The 26,383-nt window shown below is 37.4% G+C and overlaps 1 protein-coding gene across 4 annotated transcripts in view; it reads right to left on the bottom strand.

The window, feature by feature from the left end:
* Nucleotides 1–1,556: 1,556 nt before the first annotated feature.
* The window catches only part of CDK19 (cyclin dependent kinase 19), a 181,306-nt gene continuing 156,479 nt past the window's right edge, over nt 1,557–26,383 (bottom strand). For 3 of the 4 annotated variants that reach the window (XM_060167875.1, XM_060167876.1, XM_060167874.1), the window contains 9 exons: nt 25,653–25,710; nt 19,951–20,082; nt 15,844–15,987; nt 15,605–15,674; nt 11,345–11,417; nt 10,853–10,950; nt 9,990–10,068; nt 9,110–9,376; nt 1,557–5,879 (listed from right to left, as the gene is read on the bottom strand). In XM_060167875.1, the coding sequence (XP_060023858.1) occupies nt 5,748–5,879; nt 9,110–9,376; nt 9,990–10,068; nt 10,853–10,950; nt 11,345–11,417; nt 15,605–15,674; nt 15,844–15,987; nt 19,951–20,082; nt 25,653–25,710 (1,053 nt within the window). In that variant the 3' untranslated portion in view covers nt 1,557–5,747. The remainder of the gene's footprint in view (nt 5,880–9,109; nt 9,377–9,989; nt 10,069–10,852; nt 10,951–11,344; nt 11,418–15,604; nt 15,675–15,843; nt 15,988–19,950; nt 20,083–25,652; nt 25,711–26,383) is intronic. The other variant, XR_009543835.1, reaches the window with a different exon arrangement.

Genomic DNA, 26,383 nt, shown 5'->3' with positions numbered 1-26,383 from the left:
ACAAACTAGTGAATATAACAAAAAAGGAAGAAACTGACTCACAGATATAGAGAACTAGTGGTTACTAATGGGGAGAGGACAGGGAAGGGGAGAGGACAGGGAAGTGGCGAGGGGCAAGACAGAGGTAGGAGATTAAGAGGTACAAACTACTCTGTATAAAATAAATAAGCTACAAGGATATATTGTACAACACAGGGAATATAGCCAATATTTTATAATAACTATATAAATAGAGTATAACCTTTAAAAATTATGAATCACTATGTGGTACATCTGAAACATATAATATTATACATCAACTATACCTCAACAATAAATAAATAAATTTTTAAAAAGAAAAAAAATAAAGTAATGCCTATTTCTAGCATTTTCATTATTCATGGAACAAAAATATATTGGTTCATCCCTGTCCATATACAAATACAGCATATCAAGGAATTCTGTGCCAATGTACAAAACAGATGCTAATGACTCGCCATGTTAATTGTCTGCTCTGTGCTGGGCATCATGCCAGGTGCTAGGAGTGCAGGAGGAATAAAATCCAGACCCTTTACAAAGAATTTACAGTTGGCTAGGGAGACAGACCCATACTTTCAAGCTATTTTCCCAGGAGTGGTAAGGGGTTTGTGCAGTCGTCTGCTTTCTCTTACCCAGGTGGCTGCTTAGAAAGGCAGCTGTGGTCAAAGAGGTTTTCCAAGAGAAGCTCTACCCTATAAGTATCACAGTATTAAATATACAATCTGTGTCAAGCAGTGAAGCATTTGGACATGTGCAATATCTATTTTAAACAGAAATGAAGTTTTGTGTTTATGTCACTTAAACATTCTTCAGTTCACTCCATGATGCCTTTAACCATTGGAATAACCATAGAAGATTCATCAAGTAAGTTGTAAGAAGAGGCAGCCAGGTACAACAGCATGTCCTTATAAAAGGAGAAACTCCCATTGCCATTCTACCCACAAAATGCTGCCTATTTGTTTTTTCTAAAACATTCTAATTTTCTTTTTTTAAAATTAATTAATTTTTGGCTGTGTTGGGTCTTCATTGCTGCACGTGGGCTTTCTCTAGTTGTGGCGAGCAGGGGCTACTCTTCATTGCGGTGTGTGGGCTTCTCATTGCTGTGGCTTCTCTTGTTGTGGAGCATGGGCTCTAGGCGCACGGGCTTCAGTAGTTGTGGCACACGGGCTTAGTTACTCCGTGGCATGTGGGATCTTCCCGGACCAGGGCTCGAACCCCTGTCCCCTGCATTGGCAGGCGGATTCTTAACCACTGCGCCACCAGGGAAGCCCCATTTTTTTTTTTTTTAAAGGATATTTCCCCTAGAGATGTTTTAAAAAACTGTCATTTTGCTTCTGAGGTATTTGCAAGCCTTGCCTCTTTGGTTTTTTGATGTCATAAGCATCCTGAATAAAATAACATACTGCAGCTCACAGGGAGACTTTGCATCTCTGCAGGATAAGTGTAATCTGAAAAGCTTCGAGGCACACACATAAAAATTTAACATTAAAAGTTGTTGTAGCAAGAGTTTTTCCTATATTTAAAAAATTCACACTGAAACAAGTCAATTAAATTTTATTACAACCAAGAATATAAAATAAATGCAATGTAATTTATTTTTGTCTTAACAGTCATTTCAGGAAGGATGTCAGGACAACTCAAAAGCGGGAAACACTCGGCTCCAAAGCAGCAGCTCATCCTGCACCCCGCGGAGCAAGCCTTGCTGGAAGGCAGGGTGCAGGGGCGGGGGGCAGCTGGCTCTGAGTGCACACCTCGCAGCAGTGTGTGGAAAGCACACACAGTCATGTCTATAATCGTATAAAGAGGGACGCGTGCAGAAAATGACTGAAAAAAGAGACGACAACAGGTACACTTCACAAATAGGAATTATGGGAAATACAAACTAGGCAGTTTAGAGAGGATATACTACATAACATATATAAAAAGTACTTTAAATTGTTAAAAAGGACATCTTCAGTCCAGATTTTGTGTAATACTTTTAGTGTCTACACAGACAAATCTTTAAAAAAATTAAATAGTATTAATTTACTAAATATTTAAGAGATAACAGTGCATTAAGGATTTTTTTTTCATATAATACATACATATCACTCCTTTGCAGTGATAGCACAGAAGAGTAAGTATGGCCTTAGGTACAACACATTTTAAAAAAATCCTAAAACAATGAACTTTGCTTTATGATATTTGTGACTATTCTTGAAGATTAAGGAAACCTAAACAGCTATGTTTTATATAAAATATTATTTATACTTGAATCCTTCAAGCCTCCTTTAGTCTAACTGCCATTTCACTGCCTTTCTCCATTCCCCAGAAAGATAACACCATAGAGGTTAGGATTCATAATTTTCATAGAATATTCCTTCATTGTATAGTTTCTGTTACATACAATTATTCAAAGCAGATTAAGCTGCAAGTCTTATTGTCCAACTATTTTTTCTTTTATCTTTAGCAGAGAAAACAGCATCCTTTTAGAGGCATACAACTAGCAGTTGCTTCACCAGGAATGAGGCAGTGAACACGTAAGCAAATGCCATCCCTTTCCATTCTTAAATGTAAATTGCGTTTACAAGAGCAAAGAGTAGTGCAGAAGTTCAAAGTTCTAAGTACTAAAGTTTTAAAACCACACAGATATAAAAATATACATGTCCTTGGTTTTTGTATGTTACTGCATGATCTACTTCATCATAAGGATTGTTTCAGCCTCATAGTATCAGTCCTGCCACCAGGCTACCTTACCCTTGACTCAGCTGTCCTGAAACCCTAGAATCCCTTTTCCCAAACACACAACTTACCAGAAAGCTAACTCGGAAACTGACTTGTACTGTGGAGCGCAGAAGACCCTCACTTTGCTTCCTTCCTTCCTTCCCATAACCTCCCCTGGTTTGGAAGTCCACCCTGCATTCTCAGGGGACATTGATGGTAATAAATTTTTAAAGAGGAATGGGGTCATTTGGGGACCAAAAAGGTAAATTTTAACCTCAAAAAGCCTCACAGGTCTCCTTCGAGGTCCCCCAGTTTTAGGGCCCATAAGTATGTTAAAGGCTTTGTTCCCCTTTACAAGGAAAAGGAAATTATGAACCAAAATTATTTCAAAGGGTAATGAGCACCAGTGGGCATCACCAACTCTCAGGCAAGAGCACAGGAGGAAAGGGCCAGTACCAGTGCAGTGACCAGAAACCCAGTCACACGTGTAATTGGCGTATCTGGCTAGATCCTGTGTGGAGAACACTGGGAGCAACTGAAAACATCCCCTCACGGTTTCTGTATCAGTTCTGCCACTAAAATTCACTACATACAAGGAAAGCAGGGTAGTCCCATGATCATACAAGCGCATATCACAAGGATTTATATCAAAGTTGCTTATAAAGTATTAAGGGGCATGATATTTTGGTTCATGCACATATTTGGGTTCGTCTTTTACTAAATGTAAGCTCTCCTTGAGGGCAGGAACAGAGCTTCTATTTTCACTGTAATTTCCTACAAACACTTAGTCGTGTTCTGCCTACAAGGGCCACCCAACTATTGTTGAAAGGCTGCTGTGAACATTTCAAATATATATTAATGCCTGTGGTGATATTAATTGCTGGCTTTCTTGAAGGTAGACAAACATAGAAACCTCTCCATGACACTTGTTTATTACAGAGCAAAATTTGGAATAATAACTCTCTCCAAGTGGGTTTAGAAGTAAACGAATAGACCTTCATGTTCTAAGATGGTTTCATTTATGAGCCTGTCATCCCAGGAAAGCGTCCTGTCATGGAATCAATCATAAGCTCTTCAAGGACAGGAAGTAGGTCTTGCCCTTTGTGTCTCACCTCCCAGCATAATGCTGGGCACGAGGTAAGGGTGCAGTGAGCATCTGATGACAGTGAGGCTTCAGGTCACAGGACAGAACTTTACTTGGGTAGCTACGTTATGCAGAGGGCTACTAATTTCTCATTTGCAAAAATGGAAGGGGTAAATTACTGTGGAGACAATCAGAAATTCCTTCCAGTGGAGCATGTCAACAGTTTCATCTTCAGTGTTGATGAGTGTCACTGTATAGTCTTTGTTATTAATAAGCATTATTATGCTGAGATCAGTAAGGTCCTTGCTGGCTAGAGGATCACATCAATAGTGCAAAATGTATACTGGCTTCTGTCTAAAACTTATTTTACTTGTATATGGACCCAGAGTATCATAACCAGGTAGATAAGTTCACAAAGAAGAGTTAAAAAATGCATATAACTTGCATATACAATAATCAGCTATTTCTTCTAGCTCAAGAAAACATTAAAACGAGGCTGGTGCTGCTAGTAGCATTTAGAAGAACACAAGTTTCTTGCCCCTTACATTACAATGGGAGCTCTAAGTCTTTACATTTCCTTGTGACTCTGCTGAGCGTCCTTACGCTGGCTAAGAAAGAGCTCAGTCTCTAAGTCATAGATCATAGAAATGCAAATAGCACTTATCTAATAGGTCGTATACTATCTGCCCATAGTTTAGGCACAATTATTAAGTTTTCTCCTAGGGGCAAAAGAAAGCATTCAGTGCAATGAAAAGATTCTTGATAGAATTAAGTTTCAGTAATAACAGCAAAATTATGCATACATAATACATACTTTAAACATGAACAAAACCTAAATTTTTAACATGCTTTAAAAATAGTCACTCTATGTCTAATGCAAATACGAATGGAGAACACTGCTCTTTATTTTAAAAGCAGATTAATTTGCAGGCTTCTATTTGAGTACCCTTGTTTATTTAAGAAAGTTACTCAAACTGACCCAGATGTGAAGAAACCAACAGTTCTTTAGAGAAGCCAACTTTATGTACAATACACACTAAAAGCTTTTCCTTCCCTTTGATCAACATTACTCCTTAAAGAAATCCTAGTGCAGTTAATATTCTCTTCAGTTTTCTGGTGTGGGTCACCAGAGGACTGTATTTCATCAAAGCTCTTGAAACCCTTTTTAAAGTAGACGTAAGCTACATGAAGGTTAAAATTATAATTCTTAATTACTGGATACTATTCAGAATAAGATGATTCTGGGAACTAAGTTCCATATAAATGGTTATATAAAAATTACCACGTACTTTAGTTCTTCATAGCATAAAGCATAGTAACTGCAAAGATCTAGGCTGTTTTTGGTTGCAGGTTCCCTCTGTACCACCATTTGTCTTTTTATTAGACCTTCCCTGAAACTAGAGAAATAAAAACGTAATAGTAAAGTACTGTGGGACAGTAACAGTTCCCATTTAAGACTTCCATGAGCAAAAGAGTTATATTCTGGGAAAACAACATAGTGCTTTAAAAGGTGCATATTTACCTGTGTTGCTAGATCAGTTCATGAAGTACAAAACTATACACCACTGGAATCCTGTTTCTAAAACATTAAAATCCTAGTAAAAGAGCTTTGAAAAGATAAATCATAGAGATTGCTACAGCATGAGAAAGGTGCACCAGGAAATCCTCCCCCAAAATGCTGAAGGTTACAGAAGTTAAGTGCTGGGATTAGATCAGACGCTTTATCAGAGAAGTCACAATGGAACACATGCAGGGAAAGGGTGCTGGGGAAACCACAAAAATCTTCTTTAAGTCAATAAAGACATCAGTCAGTCCTGCAAAATGCTCAGTAAATAGTTTTCCTCCTAAGTGGATGAGTTTTAAACAGCATCAGAGTTTGCATTTTTGGTTCTCTTCAATGCAGACATCATATTGCTGGAGTCTGTGCTCTGGCTGTAGCGGGTCAGTAGCGGTGGGCCTGGTGAGATGGGTGGTACTGTGCGCTCTGCTGAGATGAGGAGGAATAGCCTAGTGAGCTCTGGGACTGAGAGGATCCCTGAACACTGCTTTGGTAATTCAGGCGCGAACTGGAGTGCTAGAAGAAGGAAACAGGAAAAGGGAGTGACTGATGGAGGAAGGGCACAGCTCAAGATGCTAATCACAACAGGACGGAGAGATGAGCCATTCTCATCAGAGGCTCCGGGTTCTGACCCATCGTAGCGACAGTTAATTTAGTTTGTTAATACATTTTGCTGACTTGACATCACAGCCTGCCACCGCAGTTCTGGCATGCACGAAAGTTGGCTGGATTTCTTTGGGAGATAAGCTACACTGGCAACAAAAGGTAGAGGGGAAACTTAGGCTAATTCTGGTTAGTTTCTCTTTGCATAACTGAGATGTGCAAACAGGAATAATCAGTTTGGCATGTTGAATCGGTGGTGTTCATAATGTATACTGATGTGCTGTTAGTTTTCTCATTATTATTTCTCAACAATTTCTCAAGTTGTTGTGATTAAGAAATCGTCTTTTAGAGAAAAGAGTTTTCAGCGGGAGAGGCTAGAGTGCCTTCAGCAGCATCACCTACATGACAGAGCCAGGCAAGGCTGGGTAGGGGTGGCAGCAATAAGTGCTTTTTATAAACTTCAGGTGACATTTATTTTTTTTAATTCATTATTTATTTATTTGGCTGCACAGGGTCTTAGTTGCGGCACCCGGGATCTTTAGTTGTGGCATGAGGGATCTAGTTCCCTGACCAGGGATCGAACCCAGGCCCCCTGCATTGGGAGCGCAGAGTCTTAGCCACTGGACCACCAGAGAAGTCCTTCAGGTAACATTTAGAATTTTTAAAAATTTCTACGTGAAAATTCTCTCAAGAGAAGGCTGAGACAAATGTATTTCAGTTCAATGTATTTTTATTACCTTAAGTGAAACATTCATCTTCATAGTACCAAGGGCAAATATGAAAAAAATATGTAAAAGAAAAATTCACCTATAGAATAAGAACAGGGTGCCTGGTTAAATATAAGCATAGCTGGAACCAGTGTCTTTGGCTATGCCCAGAAGGCTGGTTCTTCCTGTGAGCGAAGTGGGAAAGATCATATGTAATAAAGCTATTACTTGGAGTTAAAAATGTAAATGACCTTGAGGTGGCACTGGCGGTTTGCGGAAGGACAAATAAGCAAGCGTGCCCCACTCAGCGCACAAGAGGCAGCCAAGCTGGACTTGCAACATCGGGTCCAAGACAACAGAGCAATAAGATAGTCTTGGTTAAAAATAATCTCGCTTAACTCCTTCCTGTGTTACACAACTCTGACGAGTTGTGTTGTTGTAAGAAGCCTTTCCAGATTCTAACTATGTTTTATTGTCAGTTTATTATGGAAAAAAAAATGTCCTTTCCATTCACAAGGCCTACAGTTGCTGAGCTGGCTACGACTGCTTTCACTTTAGCTGATTAGACTCAGCATAATAGCACCTCCGTACTGGATAAAGAACAAATGTGTCAATAATATGAGAGTTGCAGACAGGTGCAATGGGACTCCCTCACCCCTCATGCTAGTCTTTCCAACTAACTAGCTGAGAAAGCTACCCATTTCACAGATATGCTATTTTATTTTTAAGTAGACAGCTCAGTATGGACAAAGAAAAGCATTTGAAGAACTCCTGGATTTGAAAGGAATAAATACAATAGCTAAGTAATCTGTCCATGATCGACTATAATCAGGTTAATATAACACAATCAGAGACACAAAGATGAGCCAGTATATAGTAAAGGTTTGTTGCTCATATAGTAAGAATAAACTAATGTTAGAGGGAAAACTGACTTTATAGTAAAATTCAAATATGTTCATGACTACTACCCAAATAGCAAGCTGTTTTTAGCAGATCGAACTGATGCCTTGATTACTTTAATTGGAACCAATGGAAGTGCTATTATATACTCCTCTGCTTGCAGGGAATCTTCCAAGATAAGTTCTCAAAGTAGTTGTGCTGAGATATTCAGAATGTAAAGCCAGTTAGACAGCTATTTATTATGTCTTTCTTGTTAATGTTTCTCTTGTTTCCAGTTCCTAATCAGTGAGTTTATGTCTTCCTTGCCCATGGTTTTGTTTTCTGTTATTTATCTCCTGTGTGCTGCTTCTCCACCAGTTCCCTGAGGGACTGTGGTTCTAAACCTTTTTTTTAACCTTTAAATTCCTTTCCCTTCTTAGATCTTTTCTTACCTTGTTTACTACCTTGAAAACTTTTTTTTCTCCCAAGAATCCCTACAGTTTTCACCAGTATTTTTACCTCTCTCTCCAAATACCAATCCTTAGACTTTTTTCCTTTAATTTCCTGAATTGGTAATACCTTTAATTTCCTGAGTTGGTAATACAATTGTAGTTTTCTTTTAAATCTTAATAACAAAATGTATTTTCTAGCCTCAAAATTATTTCTAGTGAGATTTAACAGTTATTCCTGAGAAGTCTCAATCTTAGTCCCTTTCTCTTCTATGTTTATGTGGCTACTTACTGATTATTTCCTCCCAGTGATGGCAGATCCTTCTGAAGTATGCTGCTTACTTTTTTCAAAATAAGCCGCCATTCCTCTCCCTTTTCAATTGCTTATCTATCTAGGTATCTTTTTCTGACTCAAACCTGATAGGCAGCTGTAAGGGTAAGATGAGACATTTTCTTTGAGGAGGAGCTGCCTGCCTCACCTTCCCTCCTCAGGGTTTTAGGATAATCAAATCAAGAAACAAAATATCTTGCAATTACATGAAATGACAAAAGTCTTCATTTTCATATAACGCCCTAGAAACAGGATTGTACAGTTTGTATAGTCAAGCTTTAGAGTTAAGTACCACTTAATTCTAAAAGGATCTACTATAAGTCTACTTCCCATTTTATAAAATGTATTGTTAAAAAAGAGACGACAGGCTCAAAATGGAGTCACTTGTGCTAAGCCCACATCACCAAACTGAGACAGTGCCTAACCTAACTGCAGTTTCAGCCCCTCCCAGGAATGTACTCCTCCCCAGTCAGTCTGGAATCTCCTAGTCAGCATTAGAGAAGTAATCTACTTGGTAGACTCCTGTAGTCCCCAAAGGAAGGTTCCCCGGGCCTGAAACAATCATCTCTCTGTTAGTGTCCTTGTCCCACCTCCTTCTGCCGATAAACGTCTTCCATTTTGTACAGCTCTTCAGAGCTTCTCTGTATTTGCTAGGGGAGATGCTACCTGACACATGAATCACTGAATATAGCCAATAAGACCTTTAAAATTTACTCAGTTGCATTTAGTTTTTTAACAGTATATGAAAATTAAAAAGTACAAAATTCAGGGGAGTACCTGATAATCTGACGGCATTACAGGCCCGCCTGAGTTTGTGCCTGAAGGCCCTAGCCGCGGTTTCTTGTTTGGAGGCACCTGATTAAGGCCGGAGTCCTGACTGTGCTGCAGCCCTGCTCCGGCGGCCCCGGGCCCCGCCCCGGCCCCTCCTGCAGTCCCGTTGGCCTGGGTGCTGTTCTGCTGCTGCGGGGCTGCCTGTGGAGGGGCTGCTGCCTGCTGCGGCGGGGCTGCGGGCTGCGGATGTTGGTTCTGCTGCTGTTGCTGATTCTTGTAGAGAGGGAAAAAAAGCAAGCTTGCTGTGGAACTAAATTACATCTTCCATGACACGATATGCACATGAGACTGCTGACCAACCTGGGGAGGGACCTCTGTGGGACACCAAAGTGACTGGAATGACCAGAGAATGGAGCAGCCAGGGAATACAGCAGCTCCAGAAGTCAAAGTACTGAGCCCCGAACAGGACCCGTTCTCTGAAGTTCATTTAGATTTGCACAGTAACCCTCCAAGTCAGTCACAGACATCCCACTGAAGAGCACCGGCACACAGGAAATAGCAACTCATTAAAACAGCTATAATAGTCTTTTCAATCAATTTGGAAAAGTACGGCTGTGTGGGGAGGAGTCAACTGCAATCAAAGAATAGAGCGATGCTTTAAAAGCAGCCTGCATAAAGTGACGGCAATGACATGAACAAACAAACAGCAAGAATTAAGGATCAGGGAATAAAACAGGCAATAAGACGAATCAGGAAGTTCATTTATCTGTGAACGCATATTTCAAATCGCAAAGTACATCTACAATAAAGTAAGTACATAATTAAATAAAAGGCAGTTAAATATATGGGAATTATTAAATTATCCATTCCTAAGTGCAGTATATACCTTGTCACCTTTCTCTTCAGGTTCATCTTCATTAAGGAATTCTCGTTTGGGGTATGGAATCTGGCAGCCAGCAAACACACTAAAAACCATGAAAAGGAAAAAAAAAGAATTCATGTCATGACGTAAAATCTACAATGTCACTGACCTTGTTCATTTAAAATTCCACTATTTTTTCTTAAAAAAAATTTTTTTTCTTAAAAAAAATTCCCCTTTTTTTCCCTACTCTTCATCTGTGGCTGGTTATGCCTCTCAACACAATTTAAGCAATAAGAAAAGAACAATTTGTCATCTAAGTTTTACACGAATTGCCACTTTCAATAACAAATCTTAACTGTGGTTATAGCTAGTTGACATATATGACATAGAAATTTCTCCACACAAACTTCATCAGCACTAAGAACAACTGAATGTGTGTTTGCTTCAACAGTGAAAATAATTTTCTCAAGAAAAGCTGCACCTCTAATAAATCCAAGCACAATTTATATATGTGGGTGTAACAAGGATGGGGAAGTGGAGGAGTCTGGTTGTACAGTAGACACACAGAATTTTAAAATCTCAGTTCCCTACTGATTTGGTGTGAACTGTTCTGGCTGACCGATCTATAAAAGTCTCCTCTGTTCTCAGCTTTAGTTTTCATCTGTAAAACGGATTAATGGTCATTCCTAAAATACTTGTTTTCATTCACACCTCTCTACAGCTTTGCCTGTTTCAAAATACAGGACCTCCCTCTTGACTAGTTTTTCTCTGCAGCAGTATTAACAAAGAAAGTAAAATACTTCAGTAACAAGTGCTTCTCTTGCTTTCAGCCACCATCCAACATCCTCAGCGTGGAGCAAAGCACACAGAAAAGGAAGGATACATACTCTAATGTCGGCAAGGGGTCCTCCTGAAAATAGGGATCCTGCAGAGCCTGCTCTGAGGTAATTCTCTTGGTTGGATCCATAGTAAGGAGTTTCTGAAGCTTGAATAACACATAAGAAATTGACAGCACATGAAAAGTTTGTTTCCAAGTCAATGTTTTGACTTTTGTGTTAATGTCTAATAGAATATCAAATGCCATTTTGTATAGCTCACCACAATATTAATACACTAGACACATTTATGTGAGACTAGCAGAAATCATTAGCATTAGAGCCCTTTTAGAATTTAAATTTTTTTCTGCTGATAAACCACTGGACAAGGCTAAAAGTCAAGGGTGACATCTCAAAAGAGAAAGATTTAATTTTGCCCCAGCATCCACCAATTTCCTTTCTTTCTAAAGAGGAGGAAGAGCTGGGACAATTCCGTGGTAAGCAGGGTGGGGTGAGGGCTGTGCTAAAGGATCCAAGTTCCCAGTCTGGGAGAGATGCACCTACCAAGAGGAACACTTTGCTGTCAGGCTTGACCTTGTGTTTCTCCATGTACTTTATGAGGCTACTGTTGGCGTACCTGTAGACATGAGAATCACACACTATTAAGAACACTCACACAATTTACAATTTTTAATGGAAAGTTCCAAGATTGGTTTTCCTATATGGTATGTGTTAAGTTAAGCCATTGTTTTTTCTAATTAAAAAGGAACACATAACCAAATGTTGGTAAATGTGTGAAGAAATAAGAATTGTTACACACAGCATGTAGGAGTTTATATTGTTACAATTACTTTGTAAGATAATGACTCATGAACTATAAGAGTTGAAAATGTGAGTATCCTGTGACCCAGCAATTCCTTTCCTAGGTACATACTCTATATCAGGATATCAACCCCTCAGGCTGAAGGGTGAGTAAATGGGTATTATTCATTTTATTATCCTAAATAGACTACATATTTTCATCATATATATTGTTTCCTATATATGAAATACTTCAAATTAAAAAGGTCAAAAAATAGGTGATCTATGTTCATGGTAGAAAATTTAGAGAATATAGAAAAGCATAAAGAAAAAAATTGAAATCACTCATAATCAACCTAGCAGCAATAAAAAAACACTGTCATCAAGATTTTGATAATTTTCTTTTGTCCTTTTTCATGCATATATATGATACAAACACAGGCATTTTTGTCTTTATAAAATTAGAATCATACTATATAAATTGTGCTAACTTTTTTCACTTAATATTGTTTCATAAACATTTTTCCTTGCCAAATGCTCTTTAAACTTATTATTTGTACTGAATGTATATTTTCTACTGTTACTAACGATGTTTGTTTCACAACAGTTGTAAAACGCAGGTTCTTGAAGGTCAATCTAGTACACATGTAGGGAGACAATACTGCATGGCAGGTGAGAATCAGAGACCCCTACCAGACCCTGACACAATCATTTACCAATTGTGTGATCTTGGGCAGTTAGTTAACCTCTAGGAAAGCCTTAGGTGCCTCATCTTAGCTATGTGTGGCTGCTTTGACTGCCTTCTCAGGATAAATTCTTAGAATTATTAGGTCAAAGGGTATGTACATTTCAAAGCCTTCTTGCTACACAAACCTGGCCCTCAGACCAGAAGCATGGGCACCAGAGAGCCTGCAGTAGGAATGCATGTACTCAGGCCCTATCCCAGATTCTGAATCACAATCCGCATTTTTAACAAGGTCTCCATGTGATTTGTAGGTACATTAAAGTTTGAGAAGCATTCATTCTCTCACCAGTAGCATATAAGTAATCGTGCCCATTTATTATATTACCCTTGCCAACACTAGGTATTTTTTTTTTTTAGGTATTTTTATTTAAAAAAATCTTTGCCATGTATATTAATTTAACAATTATTTTCCTCCAATACCAGGAACATTTTTATTGGCAAGGTAGCCATTAAGTTTGGTAATGGAAAGAAACTTTAAAGTTTATGTAGAAATGGAGTCTGTCAACATGGCTTTAGTCTTTATGTTGAATCAACTGATTTCTTGGGTTAACTCCAGATTCTAGGTTATTTGTTTCTATCATAATATAAAAAGTCTTGAAGTTGAGAAATCCTATTGCTCAATTCCCATTGTGGTTTCTTATTTTTCCTAGTATTAAAGCTAAGATAAATTCTTTGTCATTTTCTGAATTATCCTCTTCCAGATTTGCTACAGTTTAAGAGCTGAACAGTTTTCAAAGTGACTCAAACTTTTTATACACATTATAAAGCATTTTATCAGACCATGTTTATTCAAACATTCAATTTTTAAAGTCAACTTACTTATTTCCTTTTAATTCTATTTTCACCTTGCCTTCTAATGAGCTAATGAGAGCTGACAGCTGACATTGGAAAGATTACAGCAACTTCTGTTATTATCCTTCACAATTCACTTTAAGGGTAATTTTTTTGGTTCTTTTTATCTAATATAAACAAGTTATTATTCGTTTACTTTTTATGTCATCTGATATAACATTTTCTGGAATTTTTTTCTTTATTATACTTTGACATGTATGTATTGTATTAGATTTAGCTAATTTTTAATAAATTCCTTCTTGTCTTATGCATCAGTAGCCTGATTTTATGTGGATAAAATTGTCTGCTTAGGAAGTATGGCTCTTATCTCTGAACTTTTCCTATTACCTTTCTAACTGAATTTCAGTTATCTTTTAAAATTTCTCTCCTTTTATCTCTGGTTATTGTAAATACTATCATTTTATGTAAAATTCTTCCTCTGGCCTTTAAATACTAAGATAAAATGTTAAGTGCCTTCATTAATTTTCTCTATCTTTTATATTACTAGTGTATCTTCAATTACTTGAGCCACTTTCTCTTCTTTTTTTTTTTTTTGAGGTACGCGGGCCTCTCACTGTTGTGGCCTCTCCCGTTGCGGAGCACAGGCTCCGGACGCCCAGGCCCAGCCGCTCCGTGGCATGTGGGATCTTCCCGGACCAGGGCAGGAACCCGTGTCCCTTGCATCGGCAGGCGGACTCTCAACCACTGTGCCACCAGGGAAGCCCGAACCACTTTCATTTAATACCCATTTGACAAGTAACTAATGAGACTGCACTATGTACCAGGCCCTGGGGATACCTATAATGGTGTATAAAATAGGCACCATCCATATTCTAGAGGGAAAGATGGTAACTGTTCAAAAGCCAACTGCAGAGCAAAGTGATCAGTGCCAAGAGAAGCAGCACAGGATATGCTATGGGAGTACAGAGGGGAAGCACCTAACTCAGACTAGCAGGTCAAGGGGAAATCTCGTCAGGATAGAAAGGATAAATAAAGGAGTTAATCGGCTGAAATAGGTGGGAGGAAAGTATATCCCAGACTGAAGGAACAGCATGTGTAAAAATCCAGAGGTCAAAGGAAACTTAGGGGTTTTGAGGCTCTTAAAGAAATTCATGATGTCTAGGCTATAGAGTACAAAGTGGACAGAGGTTTAGGAGATGAACTTGGTGATGTAGAAGCCAAGGCTCTGTAAGCTATATTAAGAAATTGAGAGCAATGGTGAATTAAGAGCAACTTGAGGACTGACGTGATCAAATGTGCTTCTGGCAATGACTGCAGTACAGACAGTGAGGTGGAGTGAAGACTGAAGGTAGAAATCACTTAGGAGGCCGCTGCAGGATTCCAGGCGAGAGACAGTGGTGGTCTGGCCTACAACAGTGGAACGGTAGATGGAGAGAAATACAAAGATCCAAAGGATATTTAGAACAAAGAATTTACTGGATTTGCTAATTGTTTAGACACTGGGGGGTAAAATGGAAGACAGTGAGATAGAAGAAGGATCAGGGATTTGGCTTGAACAATCAGATGCATCATGGAGCTATTTCCTAAGATAAGAAATATAGTGGGAGGAGAGGTTTAGGAGGACAGATGATGAGTTCAGTTTTGGACATGTATTTTGAAGTGTTTATGGGACATTCAAGTTGGGATTCCATAAGGCAATTAGATAAATGGGTCTGAAACTTGGGAAAGAGATCTGAGTAGGATGTATAAACTGGGAGCTATCAGCATAACTGATGGTACATTGTGGCCATCAAAATCACGGAGACTGCCTGGGGAAATGTCTAGAGTGAGAAGAGAGCCCAATTCAGACCCTTGAGCAATGTCAGTGCTCTCTTTAAGGGATGAAAAGAGGCAAGGACCCTACCAAGGACTGTGTAAAAGAGAGGCCCAAAATGATTAGTGCCACTCCCTGCTTCTCTTTATGATGTCTGCTTTTGTTCCTACAAGCCATCCAGTCCTGAAATTTTTCTGTTAAGATGCCCAAGAGAGAACCTCTTCCATCTTTTCCTCTAGGTGTGCACATTTATAACAAACTTCTCTCACTTCTACTCAGCATACATGTCCCCACTAGTTTGTTTTACTCAAATCCCAGGCCATGTGTTCTTCCTCCTGCCACCCTTCCTGGTTGCCTAGCCCAGCATTTCAGTCACCAGTCATTAGTTAGATAAAGACAAAATCATAGTTGTGGCCTTGAACTGAGCCTTTATCAAGCTAAAACAGAAGAGACATTTAAACTATCCACTGACCCTTAAATTCTTAAAAGTTTTTAAATACTACAGCCTAAGCCTGGCATATATGTTAACAACATCTGGAATATCTTCTTTAAATCATAAACATAATTAATACACTAAAATCTAAGTTTCTGGTTGAAATAATATCTTTTTAAAAAAGGATTAATTTAAATATTCCCATTGAATATTACTTATATGTAATATGGAATTACTTACGTTGTTCTTCTAAAGTCTTTTTGAAGTGTGGGGTATTCTGGCATCTTTCTAATATCTTCCCAGTCTTTATCTTACAAAAAAATATTGAATATTGTTATAGGAAATAGTGTTACTTATCAAAAATCTAGTTATTTTAGCTTAAAAATATATATTAAAACTAAATATACATTAAAATATGCTTTTCAAAAAGAATGTTTTTGAAATATGACTCATTATTTTGAAATAAATAAATAAATTACCTGCAGGAAACCCCATGACACTAAATATCCGATCTAGTTGATCATGATGAAAGGGATTGCTTGTTTTTATATCTTCCTGACGACAGTGAAAAATAGGTTCTGAAGTCAACAATTCAGCAAATATGCAACCTATTGCCCATATGTCTATAAAGGAAGAGAAACAAGTTTTTGCACACATTTATTATATTTCTTTGGTTATAATTTCTGGGTATAATCACAACCTACATATAAAAATACTTTTGGGGGTAGGGGGATGGACGAAATAGGTAAAAGGGATTAAGAGGTACAAACTTCCAGCTATAAAAAAGTCAGAGGGATGTAATGTACACATAGGGAATACAGTCGATGATACTGTAACAACTTTGGTGACAGATGGTAACTGGACTTATTGTGATTATTTTATAATGTATAAAAATATCAAATCACTATGTTGTACATGTTAAACTAATATAACATTGTATATCAAGTATAACTTTTATAAAGTATCCCCAAAATAAAAAAAAATTTTTTAAACTTTTCAGTGAAGCAATACACAAAATACAATAAGTATATTAAGAAAACATATATATCACATGAAATAGCTGTATCATCACATAACATACTGAAAGCCAAATAAAATACATTTTCTTGTAAATTTCCTGATCAAGATAAGCTTGGGAAACTCAATTTAGCAAGCAATGCATTTACATTTAGGCAAAAGCCTTTCAAACCACTATTAATAATTTAATCGCCAAAGGAGTCAACTGATAACCTACTACAAGGCATAATACTCAAGATCTGACAGACTGAAATAATATCATCATCAGGTGCGGTGATACATTTCTTTAAAGCAATCAAATGCATAATGACAGAGCAGAATTTCTGAGCTGTCAGTCTAGACAGACAGTACAGATCGCACAAGATGATTTGGAAAAACTCAACTTTTGTCTGAAAGACACCAGCTTCAGTTTTTTCAACAAACAGTGAGCTCTAGAAGCTGATAAATACAAGTATATATAGACACTGTACGACACCAGTAGAGGTAGATGTGATCCGAACATATTCACTTAGATGGTGCCCCAACTCTCCAATGTGCCAAGATAAAATTAGGCATCTTTCAAAGTTTTATTAACTATTTCAAATAACCAGTTATGGATTATTCTATTTGGATTTTAGACATTGAAAGACTATAATAGTTGTAATTTAGATTCTAAGAGTATAATGTTATATTCACAATGTTTTGCCAAATGTACATGTGAATTTTTGTAAGATGTATGTTCATACTCACCCACTTAAATAAATGCTGTTTAGTAAGTATTTTAAGTATTTTATTTATTTTTTTAAATAAATGCTGTTTAATAAGTATTTTTTTTAAAAAACAACACACAGGACTTCCCTGGTGGCACGGTGGTTAAGAATCCACTTGCCACTGCAGGGGACACGGGTTCGATCCCTGGTCCGGGAAGATCCCACATGCCGCGAAGCAACTAAGCCCATGCACCACAACTACTGAGCTTGCGCTCTGGAGCCCGTGAGCCACAACTACGGAGCCCACGTGCCATAACTACTGACACTCGTGCGCCTAGAGCCCGTGCTCCGCAACAAGACAATCCGCCACAATGAGAAGTCCTCGCACCACAACGAAGAGTAGCCCCTGCTCGCCACAACTAGAGAAAGCCCACGAGCAGCAATAAAGACCCAATGCAGCCATAAATAAATAAATTAATTAATTAATTAAAAAAAAAGAATGAGTGAATGTGTGTGTATTTATTACATCTGCTATGAATACACTTCAAGCCTAAAGATAACTAATGTGGGGATTACTCTTTTTCTATGTCTTAGCTTTTTTCTTAACTGCTATCCAGAATAAGTAATTGGGACTTGACTAAAATTAGAAATTAGCAATTATGTTTTTATCTTTAATTCGTAAATCTTATTTTTACTGAGCAAGTAAGTCGCAAGCTGGTTAAAATTCAATTTCAGTTCTCTTTACCCTGAGGAAATAAGAAATATAGTTGGTTTCCAATTCATACCCAATTACCTTTATTTCCAAAAAAACACATCTATTTTTTATTCCAACAGTAGAGCAGTTAATCAGAAAATATTCATAAAACTATGCTTCTGAAAGTGTGGGGACCACATACAACAGAATCACCAGTGGTACCTGTTAAACAGAGGCCTCACTACCATGGGTTTGCTAAGAATCTCAGAGTGAGACAGATTTTGGTGGGGCATCATTTAGTTGGTTTTTGGCTGAACCTGCCTTTTCTTCCTGGAAATCTCCCTTCTAGACATAGACTGCACAGTGCTTGGTAAGAGCCCAGTGCACATGGGTGTCTGCTGTTGTCACATCCTGTACTCCCACCCTATGCCCTGGGTTATCTCATCATCAGTCCTGTTCTAAGGCACCCCCTGTTGCTTCCAACTGACACTCCCCTTCTCTCTGGCTTACATTTGGTTTCTTCCTATCCTCTGGTACCTTCTGAGATTGTCTAGATTTTACTGTTCTCAATAGAGAGACCTAATAACAGAAAAAGCAAACATAATTCTAAATGTCTCAAAAATATAGCCCCTCAGTAAAAGTCATTCATTGGAATGTAAATAAAGTCAGGGTCTGATTTTCACTCCTCATTCTAAGGACCGCTCCATCCCTTCCATTTGCTTTTTGTAGTTCTCCTTTATTCAAAGACAGCTGCCACTGTCCTTGGCAGACAGAGTGGCAGCCTCTGGTAAGGGGCCTTATTACTATAAGCTCAACTGCCAGGGGACAGGTCTAAGGTCAGCCTCACACTCCTCTACTATCAAACACAAACTGGTTTTCCTCACAGTGCTGTGGCTACTCATAGCCTTTTTCACTAATTTAACAAAATCCTTTAGCAGTATTTACGAAGAATTATAATATTCCGCACTGTGCTAGTGTCTCAATCCCTAGACAAAGAAAGTATAAATGTGTTCTGGGTATCTGAGTTTTGCAGAAATCAGACCTCCTGACGAATGAGGACATTACTATATTTTTGTTTCCCTTTTTACCCATGAATAGGTTAATTATGAGTCTAATCTTTTCAAACGTGAGAACTTCATTTATAGTTCTTTGGCTGCCAGCAGGTTTTTCATAAGCTTAACAGAAAAAGGATTGAGCTGACTTGTCTATTTTTAATAATTTTACAGCTTAAGTGCCTTTATCAAATAGAACTCAACAAAAGCGGCTAAATGTAGTCAAAACAGATATTAGTCTAATACAAGTAAACAGAAAATTCAAGAAAAGGAAAATTTAAAGAAACACACTTAGAGCAAATTTAAGTACCTTACAGAACTAGCCCTTCACATTAACAGTACTATTTACTCCCTCCCTCCCCTCTCTTTTTACCTCCTTTAAAGCAATATCTAGGTCTGAGGACAGCTCTCTCTTCCTGACTCCCTCAATTAGCAGCTGGGACCTCTGAGGACACTGTAATGACAGGTAGCAAAATCTCTGATGCCTCTGTTCTGAAGGAGACTTAAAATTTTACAGAGTATGTTTATAACAGGTTTTCTTACTCAGTTTTTTCACTTGGTGAGATGGCAAGATGCTGAGCACAGCTAATCTACCCAGGCTCTATTTCCTACCTTAATGGAGAAACTGCCATTCTGAAAACTGTAATGGCAAGAGAGAAAGATTAGTCATATTGTTTCTTGCTTAGGAAAGGACTGACTGACTAACTTTTCCCCAAATAGAAGGGGCTCTCTCCAATAACTACACTACTCCCGTTTTTCTGTTTTTTTCTTTTTGTGAAGAAAACAAGTCTAAACCTCTCTCCAGTTCTTCTGATTGATAGTAAGTAAAAAATAACATTTGCATGTTATTGTTTCTATAGCAACTCAACAAGATCAGATACTTCTATCCTCTGAAAGAAAATTTCTTTTTTTAAAGGAATCATATTCTCCTATACAGTTAAAAATCCAAATCTACCAGATTACAAAATCTGGGAATATAAACAACAGGACTTTTACAAAGAAATTTAAAGTGGTTTTTACAAAGCAGCTTTATTATTATACCATTTAGTACTTATGATAATGCAATATCATATGATAATGATATGATAATGTAATACTTACCAACTATAAGTAAATCATTTTAGACTAACTTACCAATGGCCTTTGTATAATGCCTTGCACCAAGCAAAAGTTCTGGAGCCCGATACCAAAAAGTCACAACTACTGGATCCAAATCTGCTAGTGGCTTTAGAGGAGAATTGAATAATCTGGCAAAACCCATGTCAGCTAAAAAATAAAATAGTAAGAAATCAGGTTGGCATGCTCTTATAACCATGCAAGGTTGATGACAATAGCCACTAACCTTATAAAGCAATCCTTTTTCCTCTCTTTTCAACCAGTGGTCTGTACCAGGCACCAAATCTCCCCTTCTGAGGTAGATACTACTGTTGTGCCTATTTTACTGATGAAGAAACTGAGGCTTAGAGATATTCTGACTTGTCCAAGGTCATAGAACTAGTAACTACAGAGTCAGAATTAGAATCCAGGTCTGACTTCAGATTCCTGGCTTTCAGAGACAGAATAATATTCTTAAATATTTTAAAAATAGAAAATAGTCTAAAAGTTTCCATGATTGATTATGACTTCTGTATGCCTATATATCGAAAAAACCTGACTATATCTTAGTTCAGTGTGTGCTAGAGTTGGTTGGCTCTCATGGACCCAGCAGAGCCAATTCATACACATCGTTTGAACTCTGTTCAGTAACGTCATGTTTGTGGCTTGAAATTGGCTATGGTGGGAGTATTTACATCATGGAAAACAGCAAATGCTACAAATTGGGGTTTTTCCCCCCAGAGAGCCAGTTGTTGTATAGTTATCAGCACATCACATACATGGTTCCAAGAACACAACACATAAGAGAGAATGTTATAATTCAGCATTTAACAAAGGTCTATACCAAAGATAACTAAAATATTAGAGGTGCACAAAAGTAGTAAAAAGACTATTACTATAATAAGGTGTTGGTGACTAATTTTCTTAAGATTTCCTAAAGAATAAATACCTTATACCTATAAAGCACTTCAGAGTTTACAAATGGTTTTCACATACATCATACATCACTTCGTCTAATCCTCATAAGAATGCTGGTTTAATAAGTACTGCCCTTGCCACACTTCTGTGATGAAGAATCTAAGGCCCAAAGCAGTTCAATGACTTGCCCAAAGTCACAGGGATAGGAAGTGAAAATGCCAGTTTACAAACAAAAAGCATGTTATAATTTAGCAGCTACATTCTTAACCATGGAACTGATATCCAATAGATTACACATATGATAACTGCATGTCACAAAGGCAAAAATCACAAAAATGATAAACCTCTATAATATGAAATATATACACAGTATATTTTGACTGTATAAGGGTCCCTAGTGTACTATACAATGCACAAATAGTAAAGTTTCAGCTACAGAGTATCATTTAATCGAAAACCAATATACTATGATTTACATTAAATTTTTAATTTACAGTGACTTTGTTTCTTTAGAGTTTGAATAATTTACAAGACTTTCTGAGAATGCTTTGGAGGACCCAGGTCTTAAAAAATAAAGCTACCCAAGGATGCCTATGCTGATGCCTACACTTTCTTAAGCAAATTTCCCTATAGCAAACGCAAATATTCAAAACCATTCTACCAATATTACACCTACCTCAAAGCACTGCTCTATATATTTAGTAGATGCTGATTGTTGTTGATGGCAAAGTAATATGATGGAATACTCTTTCATACATAGAAAATCATGCTATTTTTAAGTGAAGGCTAAAGCCAGTATTTCTCCCCTTATTCTCCACCTTCTAAGTTTTATATAAGCCACATCTATTCACTGAAAAATGAAATCAAGGCCAGACGAAACAATAAATATTCTTAAAAACAATTCCCATCTATTGTATGAACTTTAAAGGAGTTTCAAACCATTTTTCAAATAATTACTAATTTAGACAAAAGGTAATTAGCCTAAACATTCCTAACACCTATTTTCCTAATAGGTGTTTCCTAATAGATGAGTGAGTTTATGATATAAACACCTAATAGGTGTTTCCTAATAGATATGAGTGAAATTGTTCAATTCAACAGACAGGGGTAGTAAAATTCTGGTGTGGGTGCTAATTAGACAGTATCAAATGATAGAAAAGCAGCAGAAGGCAGTGTCTACTGCCAAGGAGCTTACATGAAGGTGAGATGACAAAATACATGGAGTAGATAAAAATAAAAAGGATAAGTACTGTAAGACTAAAGGAGAGTTGCTGCTGGTTTCTACTAGACTTGAAGTCCCTTGAGGGAAGGGGTTATGTCTCCTTCACAGTTTTATCTGGAACAATGTCTGATAAACATTTGTAGGAGTGGACTAAATCGAAAGTGGAACTTGAGCTGGATTCTGAAGGATGGATCATTGTGAACAGTAAAGGCGGCGATGAGCATTTTAGGTAAGACCTGGAAGTCTTCAGGTTGCTGGGGAGGGGAAGCCTCAGATACAGGGAAGGGCACAGCATGTTTTCCATTTGACTATGCTTTCTTTCCCTTTCAGTCAAAAAAGAACTGTTATAAAGTGTGAAGCATAGACATCAGAGCATTACTGATTTTTTTAAAAAATAATGTGCTATTAAAACAAAATTTAAAAACAATTTAATCAACTAGATTAATCGTTCACTAGACCTTTAATACCAATTATTGCTTACTTTTAACCCTGATTTTATCTTTAATCTTGGATAGAATTATAATCCTAAAACTCTTAACAATAAGGCAATTAACTGGCCTGGCTAGAATACAGAATTTATGTTGAGGAGTAGTAGGGCTATTTGGGAGAATAAGGAGAAGACATTAAGTTTGGTGACTGGCATAAATGTGATGACTGGTACAGCATGGGAAAGTATAAGATGATGATGATGAATTTGGTTTGGAATTAATGCAATACAGGCTGCCAGCAGAACACCCAAATAGAGATAAACATTTCATCTAGGGTGAGAGAACAGAATCTGAGATGCAGATCTTAGAATCATTTTCATAGAACCCAAGCTTCTGAGGCCACAACGTATCAATTCCCTAAAGAAGTCATTGTGGAGGGAGGCCATGTCCCAAGCCAGTACCTAGGCTGTCTTGAAACAAAAAGGTAATAGGAATAAAGAGGCAAAAATGAATAAAATACAGAAGTAACAGCAAAAGTAGTAGATAGAAAAATAGAATTACATGATGTCATATAGACCAAAGGAAAAGACGGTCACAAGGCCAGACTAGCCAGAAGAACAAATAACAAGACAGTAAAGGAAAACAACAACTAAACACAGGCCATTAGATTTGGTAAGACAGAGATCATAGATGGCCTTTTAGAGAGCAGTTTCAATAGAGGGGCAGAATTAAGACATCAGATAATAACAAATTAGGGTAAGTGAAAACAATGCGTAAACATCATGTATTTTAGAAGTAGAGGAACAAGGGGAAAAATTGAACAAATTGTAAAGAAAACAAAATGGATATGAGAAAATTTATGTTAAACTGGGGTGAGGACTATGGAGAACAGTATGGAGGTTCCTTAAAAAACTAAAAATACAACTACCGTATGACCCAGCAATCTCACTCCTGGGCATATATCGGGAGAAAACCATAATTCGAAAAGATACATAAACCCCAGTGTTCACTGCAGCACTATTTACAATAGCCAGGACATGGAAGCAACCTAAGTGTCCATCGACAGATGAATGGATAAAGAAGATGTGGCACATATATACAATGGAATATTACTCAGCCATAAAAAGAAACGAAATTGAGTTATTTGTAGTGAGGTGGATGGACCTAGAGACTGTCATATAGAGGGATGTAAGTCAGAAAAACAAATACTGTATGCTAACATATATATATATATATATATATATATATATATATATATATACAGAGAATCTAAAAAAAAAAAGGTTCTGAAGAACCTAGGGGCAGGACAGGAATAAAGACGCAGACATAGGGAATGGACTTGAGGACGGGGAGGCGGAAGGGTAAGCTGGGACGAAGTGAGAGAGTAGCACTGACACACACACACTACCAAATGTAAAATAGATAGCTAGTGGGAAGCAGCTGCATAGCACAGGGAGATCAGCTCGGTGCTTTGTGACCACCTAGAGGGGTGGGATAGGGAGGGTAGGAGGGGATGCAAGAGGGAGGGGATATGGGGATATATGTACACGTATAGCTGATTCACTTTGTTATACAGCAGAAACTAACACAACAATGTGAAGCAATTATACTCCAATAAAGATGTTAAAAAAAATTGGGGTGAGGATTATGAATGTTTAAAGGTGAAGAGGAGAAACTTGAGAAGGAGAGAATGGAGATACTGTAATAAGAAGGGCTCAAGTACAGCAGGAAGATATTTAGAAGCTAGGAAGGACATCAGATAGGACTTAGGAGAAAGAGACACTCTTTCTCTGAGACTGTTTCAAAGGCAGAGCTGTGCTGACAAAAAGTGGTCAGTGAGGTCATACCAGATAACTCCGATATCACTAGGCAGCAGTGTTTGGAAGGAAAGAGACCCCAGACTTGGAATTCAAGTCCTTCCTTTGAAAGGCTGAGTAAGTTACAGTCTCTCTAAATCCAGCTTTCCTTATCTGCAGTATCTACCATAGAGGGTGGTTGTGTAAAGCAAATGAGATAACGTTTGAAAGTATCTATCTTAGTGTCCCCCATAGAAGAACCATCCTTTATTTCCCTTTCACGAGGGTCTAGAAAAACTAGGTACTCAATAAATGCCTCCAAGTAAAAGTGTGAGAGTGAAACAGAAAAGTGAGGAGCGGTAGAAAGGGGATGGGAGGGAGGAGGAAGGAAAGTGGAAAGGGAAGGAAAGCAGCCACCTGGTTCTTAACTAACAACAACAGAATTTTTTTATGACTCAATCTCAGTAAAGTCAGAGTAGAGGTTTAACGAAAGAAAAGTTGGTTTAGAACAGCTTCTTCAGGAACTGGGCTAGTGAATTAATTGAAGAAGTAGAAAACCAAGCAGCAGGGCATGCTTGGTTGAAGCAGGACAGAATGAATTTGTAGTATGTCAAGTTAGCACAATTCCGCACCACTTCGACCATGATATATTCTAACAGCAAAGAAAGCAGGTTGCTGAAACAAAATTTACTTTAAGATCTTTCTAAAAAGCATTGGACATTCAATAAATGTTAAGTTCTATTATAAGAAATTAGAACAAAGCATTTCTTAGCTCATTTTCTCCCCAAATATGTCATAGGTATAAATGATGGCAATTTCTTTCAGAACTTTCAAGTTGCAAAGAAATTTTTAATACAGAGACAAGACTTCTGCCAGTGCCTTAATCTAAGACTGGCAAGCAAGAGAGTCTATAAATATATACATTCATTTGGAAAAGATATGTTGGTACCTGGCACAGGACATGTGGTGGAGGGAGGGGAGGGCGGGGGGAGGTATCTGTGAAGATCTGTATGTACTAGGTCAGGGTGAGAGGGATGTATTCCGGGAAACATTTGGTAAAGCTGAGACAAAAGTAAGATTCAGAGATTATGTTTAGGGTGACTGTGCAGGACAGTAATAGTAGCATAAACACACACTTGGGGTATTGTATGGGAATGAATTTTTTGCTTGCTTCAGCTTAGAATTATAGAACCTTATTTTGGGAATAAATCTGAGGGATTTTACAAACTATCTATCTACATTTCCCAACATCTTTTCTACAAATATTATGAGGAATTAATTTTTAAATTAACTACTTAAATAAGAGTATTAAAAAGGGAAACCATCTTTGCAGTCACTTCAGTTTCTTAGTAAATTATTTTAGAAGTAATTACCTACCTATTTTGACTCTCCCCCTCTCAGGACCTTCTCCCATTACTAGGATATTTGCTGGTTTCTAGAAATAAAAATAGAGCATTCAAATTACTATATTTATTCTTTTGACATGCTCTAAAATGGAAAAAAGTTCTTATAATATGAAAATATCACTTTTGGATTTTCATCAAAACTATAATTGAATATCAAGTACCCTCTATATAGTTAAAGCATTTGACATACTTGAAGTTAGCACTAACTTTCCAAAAACATCCTTGCTATAGAAACATCTTATTTTCAAAATCATATCATACAAAAAATCACAAAGGAATTAAAGCTGTCATTTCTATTTACCCCACAAAAGTAATGAGTAAGAATAATTCTTAAACCTGCACAAATTATAAGCTGTCCTATTGCTGCCCACAATAAAGGGCTTTTGTGGTTGAAAATTTTTACATAAAATTTCCAGCCACAATATAACTACCTTCATTTAAATGAATCAAGTGGAATATTCCTTGCTAAATATTTCTAAGCTACTACTATAGGAAAACATGGTCAACATTCAGCAGACTCCATTAAAATTCATACACATTTTCAGCCATAGTTCATATAAAAGTGAGAAATTCCAAATATAATCTCAAGATGTAGGAAAATAAAAGCCAAGGCTAATACAGAGCTATATAAAGAAAAGAGTAGGCTGCAAATGTATCCAGCGTCTTTTAAGTCATCCTTTTTTGTAGACATTTGGAAACAGA

Source organism: Lagenorhynchus albirostris, chromosome 12, assembly GCF_949774975.1.
Source record: "Lagenorhynchus albirostris chromosome 12, mLagAlb1.1, whole genome shotgun sequence".
NCBI classification, from domain to species: domain Eukaryota; kingdom Metazoa; phylum Chordata; class Mammalia; order Artiodactyla; family Delphinidae; genus Lagenorhynchus; species Lagenorhynchus albirostris.
This window is presented reverse-complemented; position numbering and strand designations above follow the sequence as displayed.